This window comes from Melanotaenia boesemani, chromosome 8 (assembly GCF_017639745.1).
Source record: "Melanotaenia boesemani isolate fMelBoe1 chromosome 8, fMelBoe1.pri, whole genome shotgun sequence".
Classification (NCBI taxonomy): domain Eukaryota; kingdom Metazoa; phylum Chordata; class Actinopteri; order Atheriniformes; family Melanotaeniidae; genus Melanotaenia; species Melanotaenia boesemani.
The window spans coordinates 24,691,016-24,713,560 of NC_055689.1; the positions used below are offsets into that span (position 1 = coordinate 24,691,016).

Below are 22,545 nucleotides of genomic sequence, written 5' to 3' on the forward strand. Positions count from 1 at the left end.
ATATGTAAGAAAAGGGTCTCCTGCTAATATCACATGACGATGAGGGAAATTTAGCAAGGCATATGGTTTAGCTTATTTGAGGTTTAAATTTGATAATTATGGTTTAATTTTATCACCAACCCTTATTTAAGTGACTCTGCCTTTGATCAGTGTTATGGTTATTTAATCATTCATTTTCTGTACCGCTTAGTCCAGTTAAGGGTCACGTGGAAGCTGGAGCCTATCCAGCAATTAACAGGCGAGAGGCAAGGTGCACCCTGGACAGGTCGCCAGAGTCAAAGAATCCTTGATGGTCTATTTTCTGTCTTTTTGTCTGTGTTGCACATGTTTAAGGAGTGCTAGTCAGGTTGGCGTCACATTATTGATGCACTTTGGTTTATCACTCTTAGAAACGTATTTCAAGAGAAGACTAGCAGCATACCTGAATTGTAGTTATCACTTACATCCCTTAAAGCCCCAGCAAACGGTAGCTTCATATGCAAGTTGAGTTCTTATGTGTTCCTTTTTTTCAAATATAACTCAGGCTATTTAACTAGTGAATATCTTTCAGGCTACATCAAAGCTTGTTCACTCTTTATTAAAAAAAAATAAATAAAAAGGGCTTCTGAGTCTCTGTGACCTGGAATGACAGCTGCAAGAGATTATAAAGATGGACAGATCCCTCTGAAATACTGTTTGGATGTTAAGACTGTTTAGCGAGTGACATACCATTTCAGCCTATTTAGTCGGGTAGACTTATATCGTTACTCATTCATAGCTTTGATCTACAGGGCCAGTTTCTGAACACTCCAATCCTAATTGCCTGTCTTAGCGCTTACGATCATTATCAGCATGGCTGTTTGAGATAATGGAGCTTTATACAGAGAGCCCTTACTAATCAGCCGGAACTGTCTAATGTCAAACTCTACGAGCGGTCAGTTTTTAGTGTGTGTTTATGTTGAATGATGTTTGCGCGTATAAACAGCCGTGTGAGCCTATGGGAGGAAAGTAGGACTGTACCTTCGTGAAACTGTCTCCATGTGTTATCCTGCTTATAACCCAGCACACATCAATAATGTATTATTCCCCATATATTCATAATGTATTAGTGAATTTGCAGCAAGACTGTATTCTTCCCATCAGTCATACACTGCACAAAGATATTTATGATACATCTCTAGAGTAACCAAACTGGAGATGGGTTATACTATACTTGCAACTGGGTTGACAACAAACCTTTTTTCCATATTGATACTGTATTGATTCTGAGGTGGACATTATTGCTGTAGTGCAATGCATGCATGCCCTGAGCAGTGTGATTGTAATTTCAAGGTTAGCCCCAAAGAAGATGGTCCAATCAGAGGGCAGATTGTTTTGTTGCCTTGAAGTCTGAGTGAGGAGATCTGTTTGGTACAACACAGAAAAATTTGTTATTAACTCTGCCAAACATTAATGATTAAAACAATGAGTAAATAATGTTAGGTCTCCAAAAAAAAGTGGTATTTGCTTTTATATGTAGAGTCCACTGAAGACAAATCTTAAGTCAGCTCAACTGACACTAGACTTACACCAAGAGTCAAAAAAGACACATTTAATCAAAGCAAACTGCTTAGATGTGAAATCACAAACACATACTGCAGTTATTAAATATTTCAGCTTCACCTCCCACCTGCGGTCTACGTTGTCAACATTATAAAAATTTGAACCTACATTTTTTATGATTGGTTTGTCCCATGAGGCTTCGACCACTGAGCTGCTTAGTTCCGGCTCCAGCGTGCCAGCAGGAAACTTGTGTCGCAGTGTGTATCAGTGGACCTGTTGATTCCAGCTGTCCACAGTAAACATTTAGAAAACTACCAAGTGAAAATTGAGGCGGATAATTCTCAACTCTATCAAAAAAAAACAAAAAAACAAAAGAAAAGAAAAGAAATCAATGAAAAGCTGTTTAACAGTCCAACTCCGCTGTTCAGTAGAACATACATCTCAGCCTTTTAGCATGTTTTAAGCAGCTACCCTCTAACATACAGGATGTGTCCATGTAAATCTGCTTCACTCACACTTTAAACTCAGGCTCTGAAGATACTTTTTAAAGACTGAAAAAGCCAGCGTTCAAACTTCCTATATGTGCGAGTGAATTTAAAAGCATACATTTTTACCCTGTTTTTTCTTTTTGTATTTGTCAACAGATATTAAAAAAAGGACTTTAATTATTTATCCTTCTGTGTATATTTCACATATGTTTTTATACAAATACAAATTCTTTCTACACATGCACAAACTCTTTATAGGCAGATTTATTGCAAAGAGTCAAAAAGCCTGATTTACAATGAAAACTCAAATCATTTCGGACAAGCTCAGTATCTTTTTTTTTTTTTTTACTTCATTTTAAACCCATAGTAGTACAATATATGGAATATTTACAATAGCTATCTTCTGGTCATTAGCCTGGTTGTGCTGCAGTTGGGTAAATTAATAAACTAGATTAAGTGAAAATGTGAAAAATCTGTCATCTGTATTTTTGTGTAAAACATTGATAGGTCCATAATCTTTGTTTTCTGACTTGAATGAGAGCGCTGTGACCAGCCACTACCAAACAGCTGCAGTGTAATAAAACAGATCAATTAAAAACAGCAGAGCAAAAGTCTTTCTGTTTGCAGCTGACAGGTTGCAAACACAAGCACAAATTGTTGTTGTAAGTCTTTGACAACATTATGGAAATGATTTCTACAGATACAGTTAGTGTCTTCTGGTCTCACTTGTGTCATCTCGTTCAGTGCCTGTTTGCACAGAAGAGCATTATATGCCATGTTTACAAAAGAATTCAAATCGTACTGTTTATTTTTATACAGTCTTAGAATAACTGTTAGCAACAATTCATTTCTACATGCCAGGTCTCGATATTTAGCAGATTTCTTAGCTGTTTAAATTTGATTGCTACCTCTGTTAGATCTAGAAAATATAGAAGAGATACTTCCAAGAAATTATTGATAGGAAATGGAGAGAGAGAATAGCAACAGCTACATACTAAGATTATCTTCAAACAAACGGCAGTATGTCTATCCACTTATGGAACAGCATTTTTCTGTAGGAAACGATGTGCTGGTGTTGGTTTTCCTTCTTTGTTTGGCACTAGTCACTGTGGTGTAAATATTCACTGCAAACACAATGAACTGTATGGCCCAGTTTACCCACAAAGGTGTTGACCTCTTTAGGTAGGACAAGTCACAGATATATAGTGACCCAAATGGTGTCTATGAAAGCTTTGGTGTAGCTTTTCTCGCCTCTGTGAGGATAATCACAAATGACTCTAATTAGGCTGTTGTTTAATATGGATTGTATCTTGTGCCATGATGTTTTACAGCAAAAAATTAGGAAAAATAAGGAACAGGTTGAAAATTCCTGGCATTTTCTTAAATTAGGATGAGGTTTAATTCAAACTTTGTTTTGAATATACACTATTTTGACACTTGGGTAAAAATTTCTCAACGAGTGTAATCAGACATATTTATTTTATTTTTTACTAAGCTTTACTTTTATGCGAGTTATGAGAGTGGTGAACGTGATCCCACAACACTCACACTGCAACTTCACAGCATTAACATCACACTACCTAATGATGATCTTAGTCTGTTCTCAGTTTAGCCAGGGCCCCTGTTGGCTTACCAAGTGTTCTTTTTCATTAAGTGCTTTCCTGCTATGACAAGTTCAAATGTCAGATGTGACAAAGCCATATTGTTCATTATGTGACAACTCTCGGTGACCAAGAAAGTATTGCAACAAATTTTAAGAAAATATTCTATTTATTAAACTGATGTAACAGTGTCCAGGATCACTTTTTTGAGGTAATTCAAGATAATGATGGCGAATAAATCTTTGGTTGATTAATTAATGACATAAATATGTTTTCATACATTTAATGTTTTTTGAATACTTTTACTTATTTTCTTACCTATTTTTTAAACTATTATGTTCTTATTTAAAAAAAAATAGGTAAATTGCTGAAACCTACATCAAACTGTAAGTGTGTACAAGTCAGAACATTTTAGGCACGTATATGTAAAAATATATGTAATTATACTAGTTAATTATGGTGTTCCACAGGAAGCTGGATTTTAGTTCTATTGTATTCTCTCTATAAATGCCTCAATTAGGCAATATCGTCAGGACATATGACATACATTGTTATTGTTATGCTGATGACACCCAGTTCTAACTGTCCATGAGGAAACTCTCTGAGGAAACAAGTTATTGAAGCTTCAGGCTTGTGTTGAAGACATGAAAGGCTCGGATGTCTTGCCAGTTTTCTGCTTTAATCGTTTTTGGTCTTAAGAACCTCTGCGATGCTCATTTCAATTATATTGTCACGCTGTGTGGCATTAGCTTGGTTCCCCATACTGTTGTAAGGGATGTTAGAGTCATTTTTGTTTTTTAGCACACATATTAAACAGATCTCTAGCAGCTTTCTTTCAACTGCAGCATACTACCAAAATCAGAAGCATGTTGTCCCAAAGCAATGCTGAAAAAAATCAATTTATACATTCATCACATTTAGGCTGGAGTGCTGTGAGGCAATTTTAGCTGGATGCCCAAACAACTCACAGACAATCCTCCAGTTGATCCAAAACACTGCTGGCACAGTGCTGACAGGTATTACCGAGAGAGTTTTCTCAATTTCTCCTGTTTCAGCTTCCCTACATTGTCTCCCCATTAAATTTAGAACAGGAAAACTATTTTTGCAACATACAAGCCCCTTAATGACCAGGCAACCTCCTATTTGACACATCTTATTGTTTCCTATAACCCAGATAAAGCTCATAGTGCAGGTTTTTAAGAAAAATCTAAAAATCTAAAAGTTCAGTTTTAGTTTAACAGTTTGTTTGTGCCTTAGCTGTGCTCCTTTTGGTTATTGTCATGTGTTTTTATTTCTTCTATTTCTTCATAATTCATTATTTAACTTAAACTACTGTTAAATAGTAATTATTTTTAGAAGTGTTTTAATTGATCTGTCTTGTAAAGTACTTTGTGTTTCAAATTTGCTTCATGAATTTAGCTAATATTAGGAAACTGCTCATATATACTGAATCGAAAGTCCAGAGCCAGAGCAGACAAAACCAGTCTCATCAAACAAAATTGCTTGCCACTGCATGACAACCAACTCGTCCGCTCAGACAGACCTCCATGACAGTTCACCATAGAGACCAGATGCAGAAGCATGTATAGTTGATTAGCAACCCATGTCTTATTCATCCTCCACAGGTTCAACGATAAAGTCAAGCACATTAAGATTCTGACCAAGGATGGAGGCTTTTACATTGCTGAGAGTCGGCTGTTCAAGACTGTTCTGGTAAAGGATTTGACTTTGTATGGATTTTTTTCCTGCCCCACAGACTGCTGCAGCATTAATGAGCATAATCATTTTGACATTACTTTTGCAGCACTGTTGAGATAAACACGAATTTCATACAAGTAAAATTCTTTTGTGTAGAAATAAAACATCTGTCAGTGGTTTATTTTATCATTTCTACACACACTCAGAAAACCACTGCAGCTTGCAATTGGCAGCTGCCCGTTGTATTGTAAAACAACAGAAATTATTATTAGCCCATCTCCAGTACTTGAAATGAGCAGATGGAAAAATAGATTGTGATATGTTGCCCTCCTCCAGAACACTTTCATAGTTCTGGCTCATGTAATGTAAAGATCAAACAAGCAGCATCTAGCTAAGTAAGCTTTACACATATCTTTGTATTTATTTCTATACATTTGTTCACAGTACTCTAGTTTTACCCCTGCTTACAGGTGTTAAGGTTATGTTTTTTTCCTCTTGTGCTCGTTTTACACAGGACTTGGTTGAGTACTACAAACATCATTCTCTAAAGGAGGGTTTCAGCAGTCTTGACACCACCCTGCAGGTTCCCTACAGGGAACTGCCCAATGGAAACATGCCCAGGGCTATTACCGAGGCTGGCAGCGGTGAGTCTGTTTCACAAACATCCAGGTTCCTTCCGTGACAGTATCTACCTGACAGACGGAAATGGTGCAAGTTCAGAGCAGATCTAGAGCTGGTTGGGGTTGAAAGACATTCAAAGCATTTATTTTGACCTGTTTTGAGGACTAGCTTTTGTAGCTTTTGTTCCCAAACACAGATTTTTTTTTTTTTTTTGAAGAGAGGAAAGTCTACCTATATGACAGGAACATTCAGTGTTTTTATATTTTCATGTCAACACATAGGAACAATTGAACAAACTGAAGTCAGAAACAAATAGTTGGAATCAGTATCTCACCAGCTATACAGCATTTTGTTGTTAAAGGCAAGCCCATGTTCACTGCAGTCCACTTTGCAAAATAATGCTGGGTATTTGCTTGATTTTTAGATAAGCAGGATAAAAAACAATGATATATTTATATATTTATATGACACGACTGTTTTACAAATGTACACCTGATCCAAATCCTTTGGCATCAGTTTTTAATGCCCAGAATTCTGACATCATTAATGTTTTTATAGATATTTTAAAATAAAAAAGAATATAAACTTGAATGTTTGATCATTTTAGGTGCAATATTTTTGTGTACTGAGGAAGGGTATTAACTAGATATTAGCACCACTTATTAAGGCTTGCATATTTTCTACAGTCATTTTAGTCATTTAGCAGACTTTTTTTTTCTCTAAAACTTACATCTGAAGGTGGTCAGGCAGTAGCCAGTAGTAGCATTAAAAAGTGAGTCGTGATCAGTCAGTATGGTTGCAAATTAGCAAATGGATTAGAAAAGTAACAAATTAACAGCAAAATAAATAAAAAGTTTAACATAAATTTTAAGAACTACAGCCTACCTGGAATGTCCATAAGATATCAAGTATGGTGAGTGTTAAAGTCCCTGGTAATGCAGGGTTAAACACAACAGTCAAAGAGATTCACTCTTTTTAGGGCTTAAAGAAGCACAAAAAATACCTCGATGAATTTCAAAAGTTTAATGATCAGATTAAATAATATGGGTACTTGAGCTGATGGATGGACACTTTATAATCACAGTTTAATAATAAGTACTAGTTTAAATCAGGTACCTGCATGGTGAAGAAGTAGTACAGATACAGTATATGCTACAGTTGTTCTGACTGGACTACTTGCGGTACATGAAAAAAAATCTGCATCGTGAAAAAACTACAGTGCTCCATTATTTGAATGTAATTACTCAGAGGCTTAGGTTGGGAGCAAGGGCTTCAGAAATGCTATGACACACTTTTATACATATACTTAAATGCACATTTTTATAATCCTTTGTGACAAATAAAAACTTTCTTTTGTTGAAACTCACTTTTGTAAAATGAAAGATATTTCAGAAATTACTTTAGATGCACATCAACTTTTGAAATAGACAGCATGATAACACAAAATGTCATCATTGTAATCCAGAAAACTGAGCGAGACATGGCTACAGAAAGAGAATACACTCATGTCTCATGACTCATGGAAACTGAGCACCTTGTTCCCTTCTACCTCTCCAACCCCCACCTGCACGTGCCATCTCTCAGGAAGATGCAGATTTAGTTATTACCCTGTACAGTAAAAGGATGATGCTAATGGCTCCTGACTAAGTGCTGCATTTTCACGATGTGGAAGTGAGAATATGTAGGTTGGAAATATTTAGCACGGCACAATGACCTAATGTGAATTTTTTGTTTCCTGGGTTCCTGGAAAGATATGATTCATTCAAACTGTAATCAATACAAAATAATAGTTATAAACTAGACTGTGTCTGGGTAGACATTAAATGAAAAGGAATATGATAAATGAACTGCATCAAAAGATGGGGCCAGTTCACTAGAGAATATTTTTTCTGTTATTTTGCATTGAACATATATGAAACTACACAAAACCTTTGCAATTATTTTGTTTTCCGATAGATGAGAAAAATGTAGTTAAACTCTCATGTCAGAGGCTCTCTCACAAACAGAATGAAACACGTTACTGGTGCTGTATTGCTGAACTATTGCGTGGTAAAGCAGTAATGCTTGGCCATGAACAGCATAAAACATGATCTTTGAACACAACCTGTCGGCATTGACAGGCAGGAATTCTTGCGATGCCGTGCTTAAAGTCAACAATTCCACTTGCTGTGTGTCATTTCTTGCCTTCAGAGACAGAGGCAGTTGGTCATTCACTCTGTGTAAGCATGTGGAAGACAACGAGACAGGGCTTTTGAGGAAGGAGGAGATTAGAAGAAGAGACAAATTAGGAATGGAGAGCTCAAGAGAGAAAGAAAATGCAAATAGAGTGAAATGGACAAGAGGGGGAAGAAGCAGAGATGAGAGAAATGCAACACAGTAGAGAAACATGCTACCCTGTACTAAATACACCTTTAGATAAGCAAAGATAGACAAACATGCAAACAAAGAACATTATGCTACATTACACTGAGCTGAGCTCCAATAGAAAATCATACTAAACGTCTCCAGATGTCATCTTGCTAATGTAGTTTTATTGTAATTGTAATGTATTTTGTATTGTCACATATATTCTTTAAATAGATAGAAAACAACAAGGAGATGTGGTGCATGAGTAACAGAAAGTAAGCAAAAGACAACACAGAGAAAGTGAGAAAAACTGTGGCTGTCGGAAATAAAAAGGAGCCTCAGCAGCTCACCAGTCTTGGCAGGGAGGTCCCAGTTAGGGCTCAGCGCCTCAGGCAAGCACCAGGAGCCTGCTACTCCAAAACGTCACACTCCACAATCTGCTCAGCTCTGAGATGGCTTCACAATTTTCCTGACAGGACATGACATTTCACTTGGGCTGGTTGTATAAAAAAAAAAAAAAAAAAAAAAGAAAATAGTGACAGCCGCCTGCTGACACACACCTGAGGGAATACCCCTGGTCCAACTCAGGGACCATGAGTTCTTCCACAAAACTGGAGAAGTTTGCAAATATGATCTAATCTAAAAGAGCAGGAAGCAGCTGGAGGTAAACTATCTTAACTTAAAGGGAGGCGTATATATAAACAACCAGCAGCCGAGGCGAGCATATGAACACTGGAACAAAGTCAGAGTTAGCCCTTTGTGTCTGTTGGATGTAAAATTCTGCTGCATCCTCGTCCCCCTGCCTGTTTTGGCAACGTTGGTCTCCTTGCACATCAGGCTTCAAAGCAGCTCTCTAAGAGGTGCTTTTGTGTATTGCTGCCAATTCAGTGCACTGCCTTCTCTCATGAAGCCTTGACAGACCCACCGATGCCTCAGTACATTCAGAGATAGATTATTATTGCCTTAAGTCGTCCACCCCCATAGACAGACTTAGTGTAGGCACCATATTCTGTCTGGTAAACAGCCTGTGTAGAAAGACAGATGTCATGCAAAAGCAAAATATAAAGGATTGGATCTCAAAACACACACCACATAACAAGTAAAATAGAATGCAAAGCTGAGCAAACATTCGCAAGATGCACAACAACTGAACAGCCATCAAAACTCTGAAGTAATGTGTTTGGAGAAACCCCAGAAAGCAGCTTTAATTAAGTCTGGCTTGGTACTTTTTTCATGAATATGTGTGACTGTTTAAGCCAGAAAATGATTTGCAATGCAATGATCTTTTAATGTCTGTCAGGAAAACCATTCTGCTATTAAAGATTTATATTACTGATGTTGCTGAGATTCACAGGTTTGTTTTCTTTAATAATGATAATGGATGCAACTGGAAGTCTCTATGAATGAGATCTGAAACGATTGTGTGAAATACACAACTAAGTGCTGTTTATTATTGCAATACTTTTATGGTGCTTTAAACTGAGGGTGTTGAATCAGCTTGATGATTAGTTTCTAGGATGCTGCTGTTTGGTATTAGGAGACTCATAATGATATAGATGGGCTGCAAAAAAAGAGACAATCCCCCTTCAGTGTGGTCAGCTTGTTCACTAATATGTTTATGAAATAAAATTCTGTTTGCGTAAACTATTCATACTTCCCAAAGACATGTCTATGGTTGAATGTGTGTAGTTTATTCAACCATTGGCATGCAGTGGCTTCAGTCTGTAGGGGGGAAGAAGAAGGCATGGAATCATATTGTTGTGTTAACAGAAGGGGGTGTTTTCTCAGTGTGCAATTCACAATAGATTTTATATGGGAACAGTCGGTGCCGTCTGCGGTCTGGAATCCTTGATATCTCCTTGTCAAGGCACCATGCTGTGCTCAGACATACACTTACCCACATGCTGTTGCTTTGGCTCACCTGGTCTGAAGCTGGAAAGGTTGCTAATGCAGTTTGACCTGGGGGGAAGTTTTACAAGCAGAAAAAAAATTAACAGCTTTATGTTATTACAGCTTAATCCAAAAACAATGTCTTCACATAAAGTTGGAAAGACGATGGTGAAGATGAGAAGTAATAGCCAAACTGAAGGGGGGGGGGGGGGGGGGGGGGGCTCCTAAAAAGAATTGTTTTAAATGTGTACATATACCAGGTGAAATGATGATCATTTGTCTGATGGTTTCGCTGTTTTACCCTTGTCTCTTACTGAGATCCCACCAGTTTTTCCTCTTCCTTATTTTTTTGACTTTGACAACTTTTCCGTTTTTTCTCTCTCTCCTTTACCCTCTCACTCACTTTCTTTCTGTCAAACTTGTGTTTATTTTGCTTATGTTCTCTTTTTGCTCCCACTATGGCCTGAACCCCGCCGCCCCTCCCGCCCCTCCCATCCCCATACCTTGCTACGTTTCTCTGTAGTTCCTCCTGGCGGCTGCAGCTTTGTTCCTCCCTCATCCTCGCCTTTCTGGTCAGGTACAAGTGCTGCTTTTTTTCTCTTTGTCTTTCCCTCACTGTATGCCCACATTTCCAGGTTTTAGAAGACGCACTGTTTTTTTTTTCTATCTCTGTTCAAATTTGTAGTTCAATGATGCTGCTTTTTTCATATTGCAGATTACATATAAGTTGTAATGTAGAGAAATCTATTCACATTGGCATCTTGTGATTAAAAACAAGTAATTCTGAATAACTGGCAGACATGATACACTCACATTTAGAAAACACATTATGCAGAAATATTTAACAAGAGGGAACAAGGTGTAAATCTACCATCACTGATATTTTCATTTTAACACATCCAGCAATAGTGCTATCAATTCAGCTAATTAAAAAGAGGGCTTTTGTTGGTTTCATTTAATGAGCCGTGACAAATATGTTGCATAATGAGTATACTTAATTTAACCTTAGGTTCCATTAAAAGTTGAGACTGGAAAGTCAGCAGTATTGGCAACTATCCTAAAATAATGAGTAAATGCCCGAAAGGCAAGATATGGGAAGGTTTTTATTTTTTTTCTATTTTCATTCTGCTGACATAAAGTGAAAGCAGGATAATAGTCTAATGCGATTATTTTATTTGTGTTGTTTTGTGTGTACTTTGGTGCATGAGCATATACTGACTATGCATACATGTATTGGTGAGGCTGAGCATCTTTCTTTGCATGATGTGCCTCTGTGCATGGGGGAGGAATACATTCCTTTCATCCAGCATATCTGCATGGTTGTGTCAACTGTATTTCCACAGATAAGCTGAGCAAACCTTTGCACACCTGTGTTTACATGTGATGTGAGCCCAATCTTGTATAACTTGATAAGTGAGGATGCACTGGCTGAGATGACTTCAAAATGAGCTTTTAATAAGTTTAAAACACAGCTAAGATAACCCTTGACCTCTCATCTTTAGTGCCCACTAGGTCCCAACAAGCCAGATTGTTGAATGTTTTCTCTTTTTTACTAACAAACGTGATTCCTTTTCTACTTCTTTCTCTTTTTATTTGTGTCCACAGGTAGTATGACTCAGGTGCATGAGTCAAGGTCCTTTGCTGCTTTATTATCCATTGCTATATACACTTTACTGTGTGTCGTGTCAGTTAGACATGCAGTTCACACCATGTAAACCTTTTTGCAGACAAAATGAAAACTCAAGGAAGTATAATGATGTAACATATCTGAAAATGAAATGTGTAAAGACTGAGTTTAGCTGAGCTAAAATTTCACCATAGTCATCCAATTCCATTTCAGTAAAAAAACATGCATGTCTAATCTCATCTCTCAAAACAGCTGATTTATTATAATTATTATTATTATTTGCAGTTAAAAGTGACCATTTGTAGCTCAAGATATGTCCCACATACTTCTCCATATCATCCCAAAATGTCTGAGAGTTTTGTCAGAACATTTGTGAACTTTTGTTAGTGGCAGTGTTAAGATAAGATCTCTCTCTGTCTCAGTATTTTCTCCTAGAGTAGTCGGTATTGCAGTGGCGCGCTATGACTTCAGCTCCAGAGACACAAGAGAGCTATCTCTCTTCCAGGGAGACATTATCAAGATCTACACAAAGATGTCCAATGGGTGGTGGAGGGGAGAAGTTGATGGCAGGGTAAGTATCTGATAAATTTTCATGCTGCTATTTGCAGCTTAAGTCAGTGGTTTTAATTAAGGATCTTAGTCAGGATTAATAGCTGATAAATATGACAAAAAATGCTTATAGTGTTAAAAACAATAGAGTGAATTGATTACAGCCTCTTTGACTTAGTTAAAAGCAACATCAAACATAATTGGGAGTTTGTTTGGTGGCAAGATGATGAGTATTTTGTAGTTTAGACTGGTCATGATGGAAAAGGCCTGGTATGTGTGTGTGTGTGTGAACCTCGCTGTTCTACACACCACTATGGTAAAACTATTGATAGAAAAAAATCATTTAATGAAGGAGTTAGGGGTTACTGAATTTTAGAGAAGTCCCTACGGGACCAAAATGTCAAGCTAGGTGTTTTACTGTTGATGTAGAAAAAACATGAAAAGCTTTATTTTAGTATTTGGTGTGACCAAGCAGCAACACCCAGAGGTGAAAAATGACTCCAGAGCAGAAATAAAAAAAAAAAACAAAAACTGCAGTTCCACAAATATCTACTTAAGGTGGTTCCAAAATTAGTCCATAGACTATATGAAACCACATGTTAAATACTCAGCTTTACTGCAGAAATATACACATTTACCGGTACAAAATATGCTTTTGGACTATAATTTCCCCTTCTAGACTTATAAATAACTATATGGTTGAGGCCACTGTGACAGATGAGTGGCCACTGTCCAGTAGACTTATATGGTGTTGTGAGGTTCTCAGTCATATCTTTCCTTTTGTGTCATTTCTGGCTGCAAAAATCCAAGTTGGTGACAGCTAAATGACAGATATGACTGCTGGATGATATCACACTGGGTTTGCCCATATCTTTTATGTAGTTTATAGGCACTATTCCAATGTTTAGCAATTACTCCAACTTAACATTTGGCTTGGAGGAATTTTTGGCTACTCCTCCCATGAAAACATTTTCAGCTCAGTGACTTTCCTCACATGAACTTAACAATCTACCATAGCATTTCTATTGGACTGAGATCAGGCCTTACACTTAGCCACCCCAAAACATTAACTTAGTTCTTCGTTGACAGTGCAAATGGTTGTTATCTTGATTCATAACTAGGGATGTACAGAATCAGGAAAATATGCGATATGTGATAACACTGATGAAAGTTGCGATGAATATACGATCTGCGATAAATAAAATTATGCTGCTTTAATGTTTTCTCATATGGAGCTTCACTCGCAGAACTCTCATGCACAGATGTCTGCTGAACTTTATAGCTTGTGCTATAACAACGCTGGTAACGTTGTTTTAGCTAACTCTAGATTTTAGTAACTCTTCTTCATAATAGGCAAGGCAAAGCAACTTTATTTGTTAAGCACATTTCATGTACAAGACAATTCAAAGTGCTTTACATAAAACATTACAGCAGGGTGCAGAAAGCAATACAAGTGCATTAAAAAAAAAAAAAAAAAACAAAGATTAAAAGAAATGCAACTAATGAAAAAAAAAACAGAGGGAAGAAGCTAAAATAAAATAGATAAAATGCAAGAAATAAAGTTCCAGTGTGGGGAAAGACAATATTAAAACATAATTCCAGTTTAAAAGAACCAGATGTAGATTTTGACTTCTAAATAAAAACTATTGAAATGCAGCAGAGAACAGGTGGGGCTCCAACCTGGATTTCAGCTGATCTGAGGCTTTCTGGGAGTTTGACATGTGGAGCATAGAAGCTGAATGCAGCTTCTCCATGTCTGGTTCTGACTCTGGGAACTGATAAGAAACTGGATCCAGATGACCTGAGGGTTCTGGCAGGTTCATAAACACAATTTGGTCAGCAACACAAACAGATCATGTACAGTGGTGTCCTCAAACTAGACATAACATAGAAAATTGCAGCCTTTGCAAAAGCTTTAAGACTTTCTTTACCATCTTTTGAGAAATTATAATTAGATTTTTGTTTTATATTCCAATGTGGCTTGTCAGTTATTAAAAGAAGTTTCTGGCAGATCAAGCATTAATGCACTGATGCCTAACTAACATGAAAAACAGAATACCTTTGAGATTGGCATATCCTCATCTATAACTGTAAACCACTTTCTAATGTTGTCAGCCCAGATATCCATGTCGGCAGATAGGTAGGACTCGCAGTAATGGCGGCTCTTTAAGATGGCCCAGGACACAAAATGTCTGCTGGATTCATCCTTGTGGTTATACTGTGGGTGGCAACAGAGGTTAAACGTGTGTCTTGCAGAGTACCTGTGTTTGTAGTGTGTTACCTCTCTTTTAAATTAGTTCCTTATAGCCGGTAGGGTGCTTTGTTTAGCCACAAATTTTTCTGCATTCACATTTTCCTCGCTCCTCTTGTTAGCTTCCACCACCACAACACTCATTTTAAGGGCTCTACATGGAGCAGGCATCCAGGACACTATGAGTTCATTTGAGTTGCCATTGATACACACAAAGCATGAACGAACAGCAGCGTTTGGAATTTCACATCACTTCCTTAAAATATGCAAATAGGGACTATTTATCGCAGTTTACTCTGCTGTTGTTGCATTATGTATATCGCACATGCTAATTTTGCAATGAAGGTGCATTTTTTTATATATTGTGCAGCCCTATGCAAAACCCACTTGTGATTCAGGTCTGATATCCTGACATTTCTCATGTTTTTTTTATTAAGTTCTATGTAACTTCTTGTAGGATTTATGGAAAAATCTAATGATTTATGTCGTGTATGTGCAGAGATATAGAAAGTTTAGAAAGATTCTGAATCTTTCAAGCCTTATTGTGCTAATACCAAGTCTAATATTTGGGTTGATCAGAGCTGTTTTCTGTTGCTCTGCTACTTCTCAGGTGGGCTGGTTTCCCTCTACCTATGTGGATGAAGAGGACTGACTGTGCTTTGTAGATAATGTCTATTCAGCATCCAATATAAGAAGACCACCTCCAGTGTGTGGAAGTTTGCTCTACCACTCCCAGTCTTGACAAAACTCTTGGACTTGGACATGGGAGGAGGTGGCAGTGCCCTTAAAAACCTTTCTCCTGCCCTCTGATGAACTCTCACACAAGGGTGAAGGTTGTCAAACCAAAGACTCGAGGAGTGTCACACCATATCTTACCCCTCTGCAGCACTGTCTACCCTCACAGCCCACTGGGAAGAACATGTGCTGCACCTAGATTACCCTCCCCACCTCACTCCCCTCTCACCTTCTCTTATTATTGATGACTCCATTGGCTGGTTTCAGACTGGCCTTCACTGTCATCATGTTTCGACACCAGGACAGCTCAGTCATCCAGCTGGAACACAGATCCTGCTGACAGTGCGCCGCCCAGGTACTCTACCAATTTGAAATGCTGAGGAGGTTTGAGTGTTGCTGGAAAACTGAAATCTTTTATTTTCCATTTTCTTTTTCTTTTTTTTTTTAAAGGAAACTAAAACAAGCTAAACACAAATATTTTGGATTATATATTTAAAAAAAAAAACAGAATCAAACTGAATGGATATACACTTTCTTTAAATGCAACTATGAAAAAAAAGGATGAGAAGTTTTCAGGATTACAGCATTATGGACTGATTTATCTGTACATGTAATGTTCATTGACTGCTCATTGACTTTGGGGGCTTTACATTGTTCCTAAAAAATGTGGGAAAAACCCACATTTGGATTCAAGCAGTTGACAGATTACTGAAATTTGTCACTGATTAAGCTATATGACCAAAATCCAATACCTGTTCTTATAACTTTTATTTTATTTGAATTATCGTCTCAGTTTGTTGTCCCTCAAAAATGAATGGTTTAGTGGGCTGTCCTTAATCTAGTGTCTTTTAATTCAGTGGTTGCTATTTGAAATAACTTGGGATCCGGTGAAGGACACTTGGACACTTTAAAAGGACGGATGGATAATTGCTCTTGCACCAGAGCCTTTTCTTGTTGGAGAAAAATTAAGAATAATTTTTAATGTATTATGTAATTATGTGATGTTTTGAGAAATACACTTAGATACAACATTCAAAGATAAAACAAAACACAGCCAAAGAAGTGCATGTGTGGTGTGTATTGTATTAAAGGTATTGGTCGATACCTTTCTACAAGCACTTTCATCTTTTCAGCATTCACTGTGGAAACCAGCCCTTTTGCATTCCACGGATTTTGTTTACCTCAACTCTTTTTAGTTTCACAATAAGTGATTCAAGGGTGATGTAACAGCTGTTCATTGTAGAGCAAGAAAGCAAGTTAAATGAGCTCTTTTCTTCAAACGTTCAAACCCTGCTAACCCAGTGTATGATATCAATATTTAATAAAAGCTTATTCTTTGAATTGTACTTTTAAAATTCCATTGACTATTTTTCCTCCTTCAGACAAATGAAATATTGCATTAACAAAGGCACTACAGTTGCATCACAAATCGCTGCCGTGTCTGACACGGTTGTGGAGGTGCAGTGGAGAACTGGCAGTGCTCAAATAATGGCTAAACAAACAGAAAAGGAAAGACAGACACCTGAAGGCGATTACATTGCAGGAACATATAAGCACTGAAATGTCTTTCTTTTCTTTCTAAAGAAAGACATTTTCTAACATTAGAAAAAATCTTGGGTACCATTCCTTTCAATAAATTTGTATAGCACTCTGTGATTTGCAACACAAATCCCTCAGTGGATGGTTGCAAGAAACACCATATTTATGTTTTATACACAGTTTTTAGGGGGCAGAGACATTTTTGCCATTTTTCATCAGTACAAAAGCAATAGTTGCATAGACCTTTGTAAAACAGACTTCCACCACTTTCCTTCTGATCCTTTGCTATAGCATAGGAAGAATGGCTCAACTAAAGCAAAAAATAAAAGTCTGAATGTAATAAAAAGGGGTTTGAATCCTAGCATGTGCCAGAGATCTCAGAAGTTCTTAAACTCAATAAAATAGAAAAGGTTAGTCAACAAACAACCTTTATTTGTCTATTATTTTATTTAATCTAAATCGCTGCTACCCAAGCTGTCTTATTATTATCTATTCATCATGACTCACCAGAGCCCTTTTCAGACATTAGATTCCTGGGGCGGTGTGTAGCTCAACTGGTTGAGCAGCGTACAGGGGCTGCAGCTCCTTTTTGAATCCGGCCTGGAGCCCTTTCGTTGCATGTAATTTCCTGTGCTCTCTCCGACCTCTTTCTTGTTAAGCTACTATCAAATAAATGCCACTATGACTCAAATATCCTTTAAGAAAAAGAATACATTAGATGCTTAACATGAGAGCTTCATTTATCTGTTGAAACAATGACATTTAGCCATTCTGTCATTATTTGCTTTTGCGCTGATGGTCCTCATTCTCTCACCCACAATTTGCATGTAATCGTTACAATTCGTGTGAGACAGGAAGGTGCATCAAGTAGGATTCTCATAGTCACTTTTCTACATTGTACATGTATAGGCTTAGCGTAAGCAGTTCATGTTTTACTTGTGTGGTTTTAATTGTCTAACTAGAGGCCAAGGTAATGTTTATTTTAGGTGAGGATGCTGTTTCCAATGTTGGTGCCTTTGAAGGGATGAGAAGCTGCACCGTTATCGTCCCTATAGTGTCACAGTTTTCTCTAAACAAAGTTTTGCTTAAAAAAAAATGAAACTATTGATACATAATCAGACAGATTTGCAGTGCAAACGTTTCTCCACTGCAGCTAATTATCTAATGTAAAACCAAGAAGGAAGAACGTTTGGACAGTGTTGTTATATATCTAAAAACCCAATATGTTGAACTCCTCTGAACAGCTGACTAGAAGTTAAATGAACTCACTGTTGCTGTGTGTGCGCCTCTATTACTGCTGCAGTTTTGGCTTGTGCCATGTTGAAAGTAATAAGTATATGTTTCTAGGTAACCAAAGCAGCAGGGGGATCATTCAGACGTGACACTGATGCATTAAGTCAATGCCCAATTAATAGAAAGCATGTCTAAAAAGGGATTTTTTCTTTTTCCACTACAGTGTTACTAGTCTCCACAGACCTTTGGTTTTCCATGGTAGCAAGTATCTTGTACCTGGTGATCACCTACCCTGACAGAGTTGCCCACTGAGCTGAGTCTGTTTTAAACCATATTAACTAAGGATTTTAATAACATCCTTGCAGCAGTGAGTGAGTCCTGCATGCACTGGCACCATTTATTGATTTCAGAGGAAGCAGCCAGCAAATTTGTGCACATGGTTTACATATCTGTGTACACACACTTCAAAACCACCGACAAAGATCTGTGATTGGTGCACATGGACAGTCAATCTGCATGACTTGCAAATCTAACAGCACTGTTGTATGCCTGTTTATTTGTTTGTTTATTTTTCTACCAACTCTAATTTAGCTTTGTAACAGTTATGTTTATACTCAAAAGATAATTAACATGTCTGTACTCTGAACCAGTTGCAGGCTTTTGACTCTACATACTACTTCTGTCCCCTCTCTCTCCCTCCTTCTCAAAGTTCAACAGGGTGCTGCTATGATAATGAGTTCATCACTCCTGTGTTAATTGGACACTGGGGAAGAAAAATTGAGACCAGTCTATAGTCAACTAGAATCAAGTTCAGTCTATCCATTTTCTTCTGCTTATCGGAGGTTGGGTTGTGGAGGCAACAGGTCCAGGAGGGAAACTCAGACATGCTGTTCCTCAGTGAAACTCTTCAACTCCTCCAGGGGGATCCAGAGGTGTTCCCAGGCCAGCAGTGTTATATAATTCCTTCAATGAGTTCTAGGTCTGCCTCAGATTTTCCTCCCAATTGGACATGCCTGAAAAACCTCCAAAAGGGAGGCAGCCAAAGGGTATCTTAACAAAGTGCCCAAACCACCTCCGCTGAATCTTTTCAATGTGAAGGAACATCGGCTCTACTATGCGCTCCCCCTGGGTGCATGAGCTCCTCATCCTATAGCTAGAGCTGAGCTCAGTCCCCATCACATCTCATTTCAGCTGCTTGGTTTCCCACTCTCTATTATCAAATCTAGATACGTGCATATACGTGCTTCTCCCAGGATTTAGACATTTTTTGTTTAGGTTTGTTCCTCCTGAAGTCAACAATCCTATCTTATTTTGTTTTCTGCTCCATCTCACTAACTGACTGATCAATTGTCTGTACTCAGCTTCTTGTCCATCACTGATACACCCCACAACTGTAGAGTCATCAGAGTATCATCAATTCTGTCTCTGGGCGTTGTGCATGGCCCAATGCGCAGAAAGCATGTCACAAAATACGCTCTCCATAACTGTTTCAACACACTTCACTCTCAGAATGGATTTTATTATTACAGAGGGCTGTAACAAAAGAAAAAGAGGGTTCATCATGATTTTTATCTTTGTGAATGATCTCCTTAACAACAGCCTCTGCCAGTCATGCCCTCTGGTTCTCAGGACATGGGGTTAAATGGAGATTTAGCAAAAACTGAAGCAACCTTTAAATACTCCCAGTCCCTCTTTAAAGAGTTTGGGTCTTAATGTGTCCAACTAAAGTCTACTAAAGTCTCCATAAGGCACATACATACACCTACACGTGAGCTAATTGCTTAATTAACAAGCTGCTAACAGCATCCAGACAGAAATATAGCAGGAATATTTCACAAATGTGAGGAAAGCTCAGTTTGTCAGTGATAAACTCTCCGGCATCTAGACAAAGCAGGAAAGTACTCTATTAATTTGATAACTGGATTGAATTAAAAGAAAATAAAAATATAGCTGCACATCAGGCAGACCTCCAGCGAGCACTCCACTTATGTAAGGAGAGCAGAGTAGCAATTTGGTTGCAGACTCCTCCACGCAAGGATATGCAGTAGATCTGTTATTTTTATCTGTTACTATTCTAGTACAGACATTAGAGCTTGTACCATTGTAATGTTTCTCAATGAAATGTAGCCACAATCTCGATCATCTCTTCTGGCAAGAAACAGACGTGCAGTTTTGTAATTGCAATTTCTCTTTGGCAATAAGAATATTTTTAATTTCATATGTTAGATGGTGTAAGGCAGATTCTGATCCGGCTGTTGCCTGCTGTCTGGACACATCCATGGGATTCTATCGTTCCAGATTTTATAACGACAAACTCAGCAGTTTTTGGCAAAACTTCTGTGTGTCCTGTTGTTCTGTCGAAACGATGCACAAAAGGCATAGGTAGCATCTCTTGATGGATATGATGAAATGTTAGAACACTGGTTGACTTAGAGAAGTCGTCCAATGCAGGCCATGGCCAGCAGACCTCCATGCTGCAGAAAGATGCAGCAGGTGTAACACCCAGAGAACAAAAACCCTAGCTGTCCACAAGCAAGAGATGGCACTTACATTAGATGATTGGAGTCACTGGGCAGAACCAGCCGGACGCCAGTAACAGATCAAGCCAGTGCAGAATAGATCAAGGATGCATGCTGAGGAGCAGACCCCTTCCCAAATATAAGGCTGTTTGCTCCGCAATTACCACTGAAGGGTCACACCTGATGAGTGCAAATTGAGGAGGAAGAGGAAAAGAATGAAAGCCTTTTCCACCACATATAGATGGTAGCCATATTCTAATTATTGCACCAGAAAATATTCTGGGAACTACTACAATTGCCAAGGATGGCATCTAATTGCTCTGTAAGTAGTGGGGGATGGAAAAGAACTCTTTTGGGATGTATGCATCACTCAACACATTCACACAACTAAGAGTTTAAAGTATCTAATGCAGTAATTGTAACACATTCACTGTCAGCAACCTTACTCTCCAAACTTTAAAGTAAAACATTTAGAACCTTGTGTGACTGTTGTTCTAGAAAAGGAATAATAAGCATGCTGCTCTGTGCACATACCAGGACATTAACAGCTCTTCTGTGTTATCTTATTGATTGATTGTGACAACTTTTTTCAAATTCTGTTCAAGACAAATATTAAATAGATTTGTTAGTATTCTTGTAGGTACTTTTACAATGTAAACAGTCCCCCATGCTTACTTTTGCCTACACTGCTCTGCAGCCTCTCTAATGACCAAACTCAGCAAAGGGAGGGCTCTGTTGAGCTAACAGTTAAACTCCCGTCACAGAGAGGCTGAAAGAATGGCTCCCCTAATACTCTTCCTCTCCTTAATCTGGCTGTTCCTGTCTTAGCCAAAGAGATGAAAGGCATCAACAGGGAAGTTGGACAGCAGCCAGAGAGACTGGAGCAAATGTACAAGGTTGCATGGAGTAGATAAAGTATATGGAAAAGAAGATATGTGTGGGAGAGGTGGTGGGGGAGAGGAGGGGGTATTCAGAAGGCTGTACAGAAGAGAAAGAGGGTCCATCATCATTTTCATCTGTCTGAATGATCTCCTTAACACCAGCCTTTGCCAGTCATCCCCTCTGGATCTCTGGACTGGGGGTTAAATGGAGATTTAGCAAAAACTGAAGCAGACTTTAAATACTCTCAGTCCCTCTTAAAAGAACCTGGCTCTCCAAAAGATTTTGTCTGTCAAATTTATATTCAGCTGCTGACTCATGACCATCAACAGCTGTACAATATATAAAACAAAAAACAAAAAAACTGAACTTTGTGTCAGTATAATAGGAAACTGTTGTGCACCTTGCCTTTATGCAGGCAAAGTACACAAAAGGCTGTCAATTGCAATAGGAAAGAAGAAAGTAAAACTATGCTCTATTTAATTTATGACAGGATTTCATATAACTAGGGTTTGACAAAACTTGTCAACTCATTGGCCATAATTCTTCCTTTCATAGTTAAGGCATTTAAACGTTAGCACACTGTCAATGATATTAAATAAAAATAATGATAATGATAATAATATATATATGTATATATATATATATATATATATATGTATATATATAAAATGCCAATGCAGCTATCAGTAATGGGTTGGTATATCCTGTGTACTCTTAAACAGCTCTCTGTGGCCTCAGTTTCCATCCATCATTAAGGGGAAGGACAGTTGAAATTGTCTGAATAACTGCTTGTAAAGAGGATGGTTACACCCCTGGTTAAAATACCTACCTGCTGGACCTATTGGTGTGGTCTAGCACTGTGACCATAAACTTAAATGAGCTATTTCCCAAGGTTATTTTGGTAGCATGATATATCCACAGCAATAAACACTCCTATAGAATTAATTACTGTGATTTTCCATGTTGAGGAAACATTTGATGGTTGCTTCTATGAGAGAAAGCTTGCATGAGTTGTTTTTCTCTCCTTTTGAATGTAGGGGTAGAC

The 22,545-nt window shown here is 37.9% G+C and overlaps 1 protein-coding gene across 1 annotated transcript in view; it reads left to right on the forward strand.

Annotated features, from left to right (window-relative positions):
- Positions 1-16,673, forward strand: part of LOC121644955 (guanine nucleotide exchange factor VAV3-like) — a 63,577-nt gene extending 46,904 nt beyond the window's left edge. Inside the window, exons 24-27 of the mRNA XM_041993219.1 lie at positions 5,236-5,323; positions 5,823-5,952; positions 12,215-12,363; positions 15,203-16,673. Of these exons, the coding sequence (XP_041849153.1) occupies positions 5,236-5,323; positions 5,823-5,952; positions 12,215-12,363; positions 15,203-15,244 (409 nt within the window). The 3' untranslated portion in view covers positions 15,245-16,673. The remainder of the gene's footprint in view (positions 1-5,235; positions 5,324-5,822; positions 5,953-12,214; positions 12,364-15,202) is intronic.
- The last annotated feature ends 5,872 nt before the right edge of the window (positions 16,674-22,545 follow it).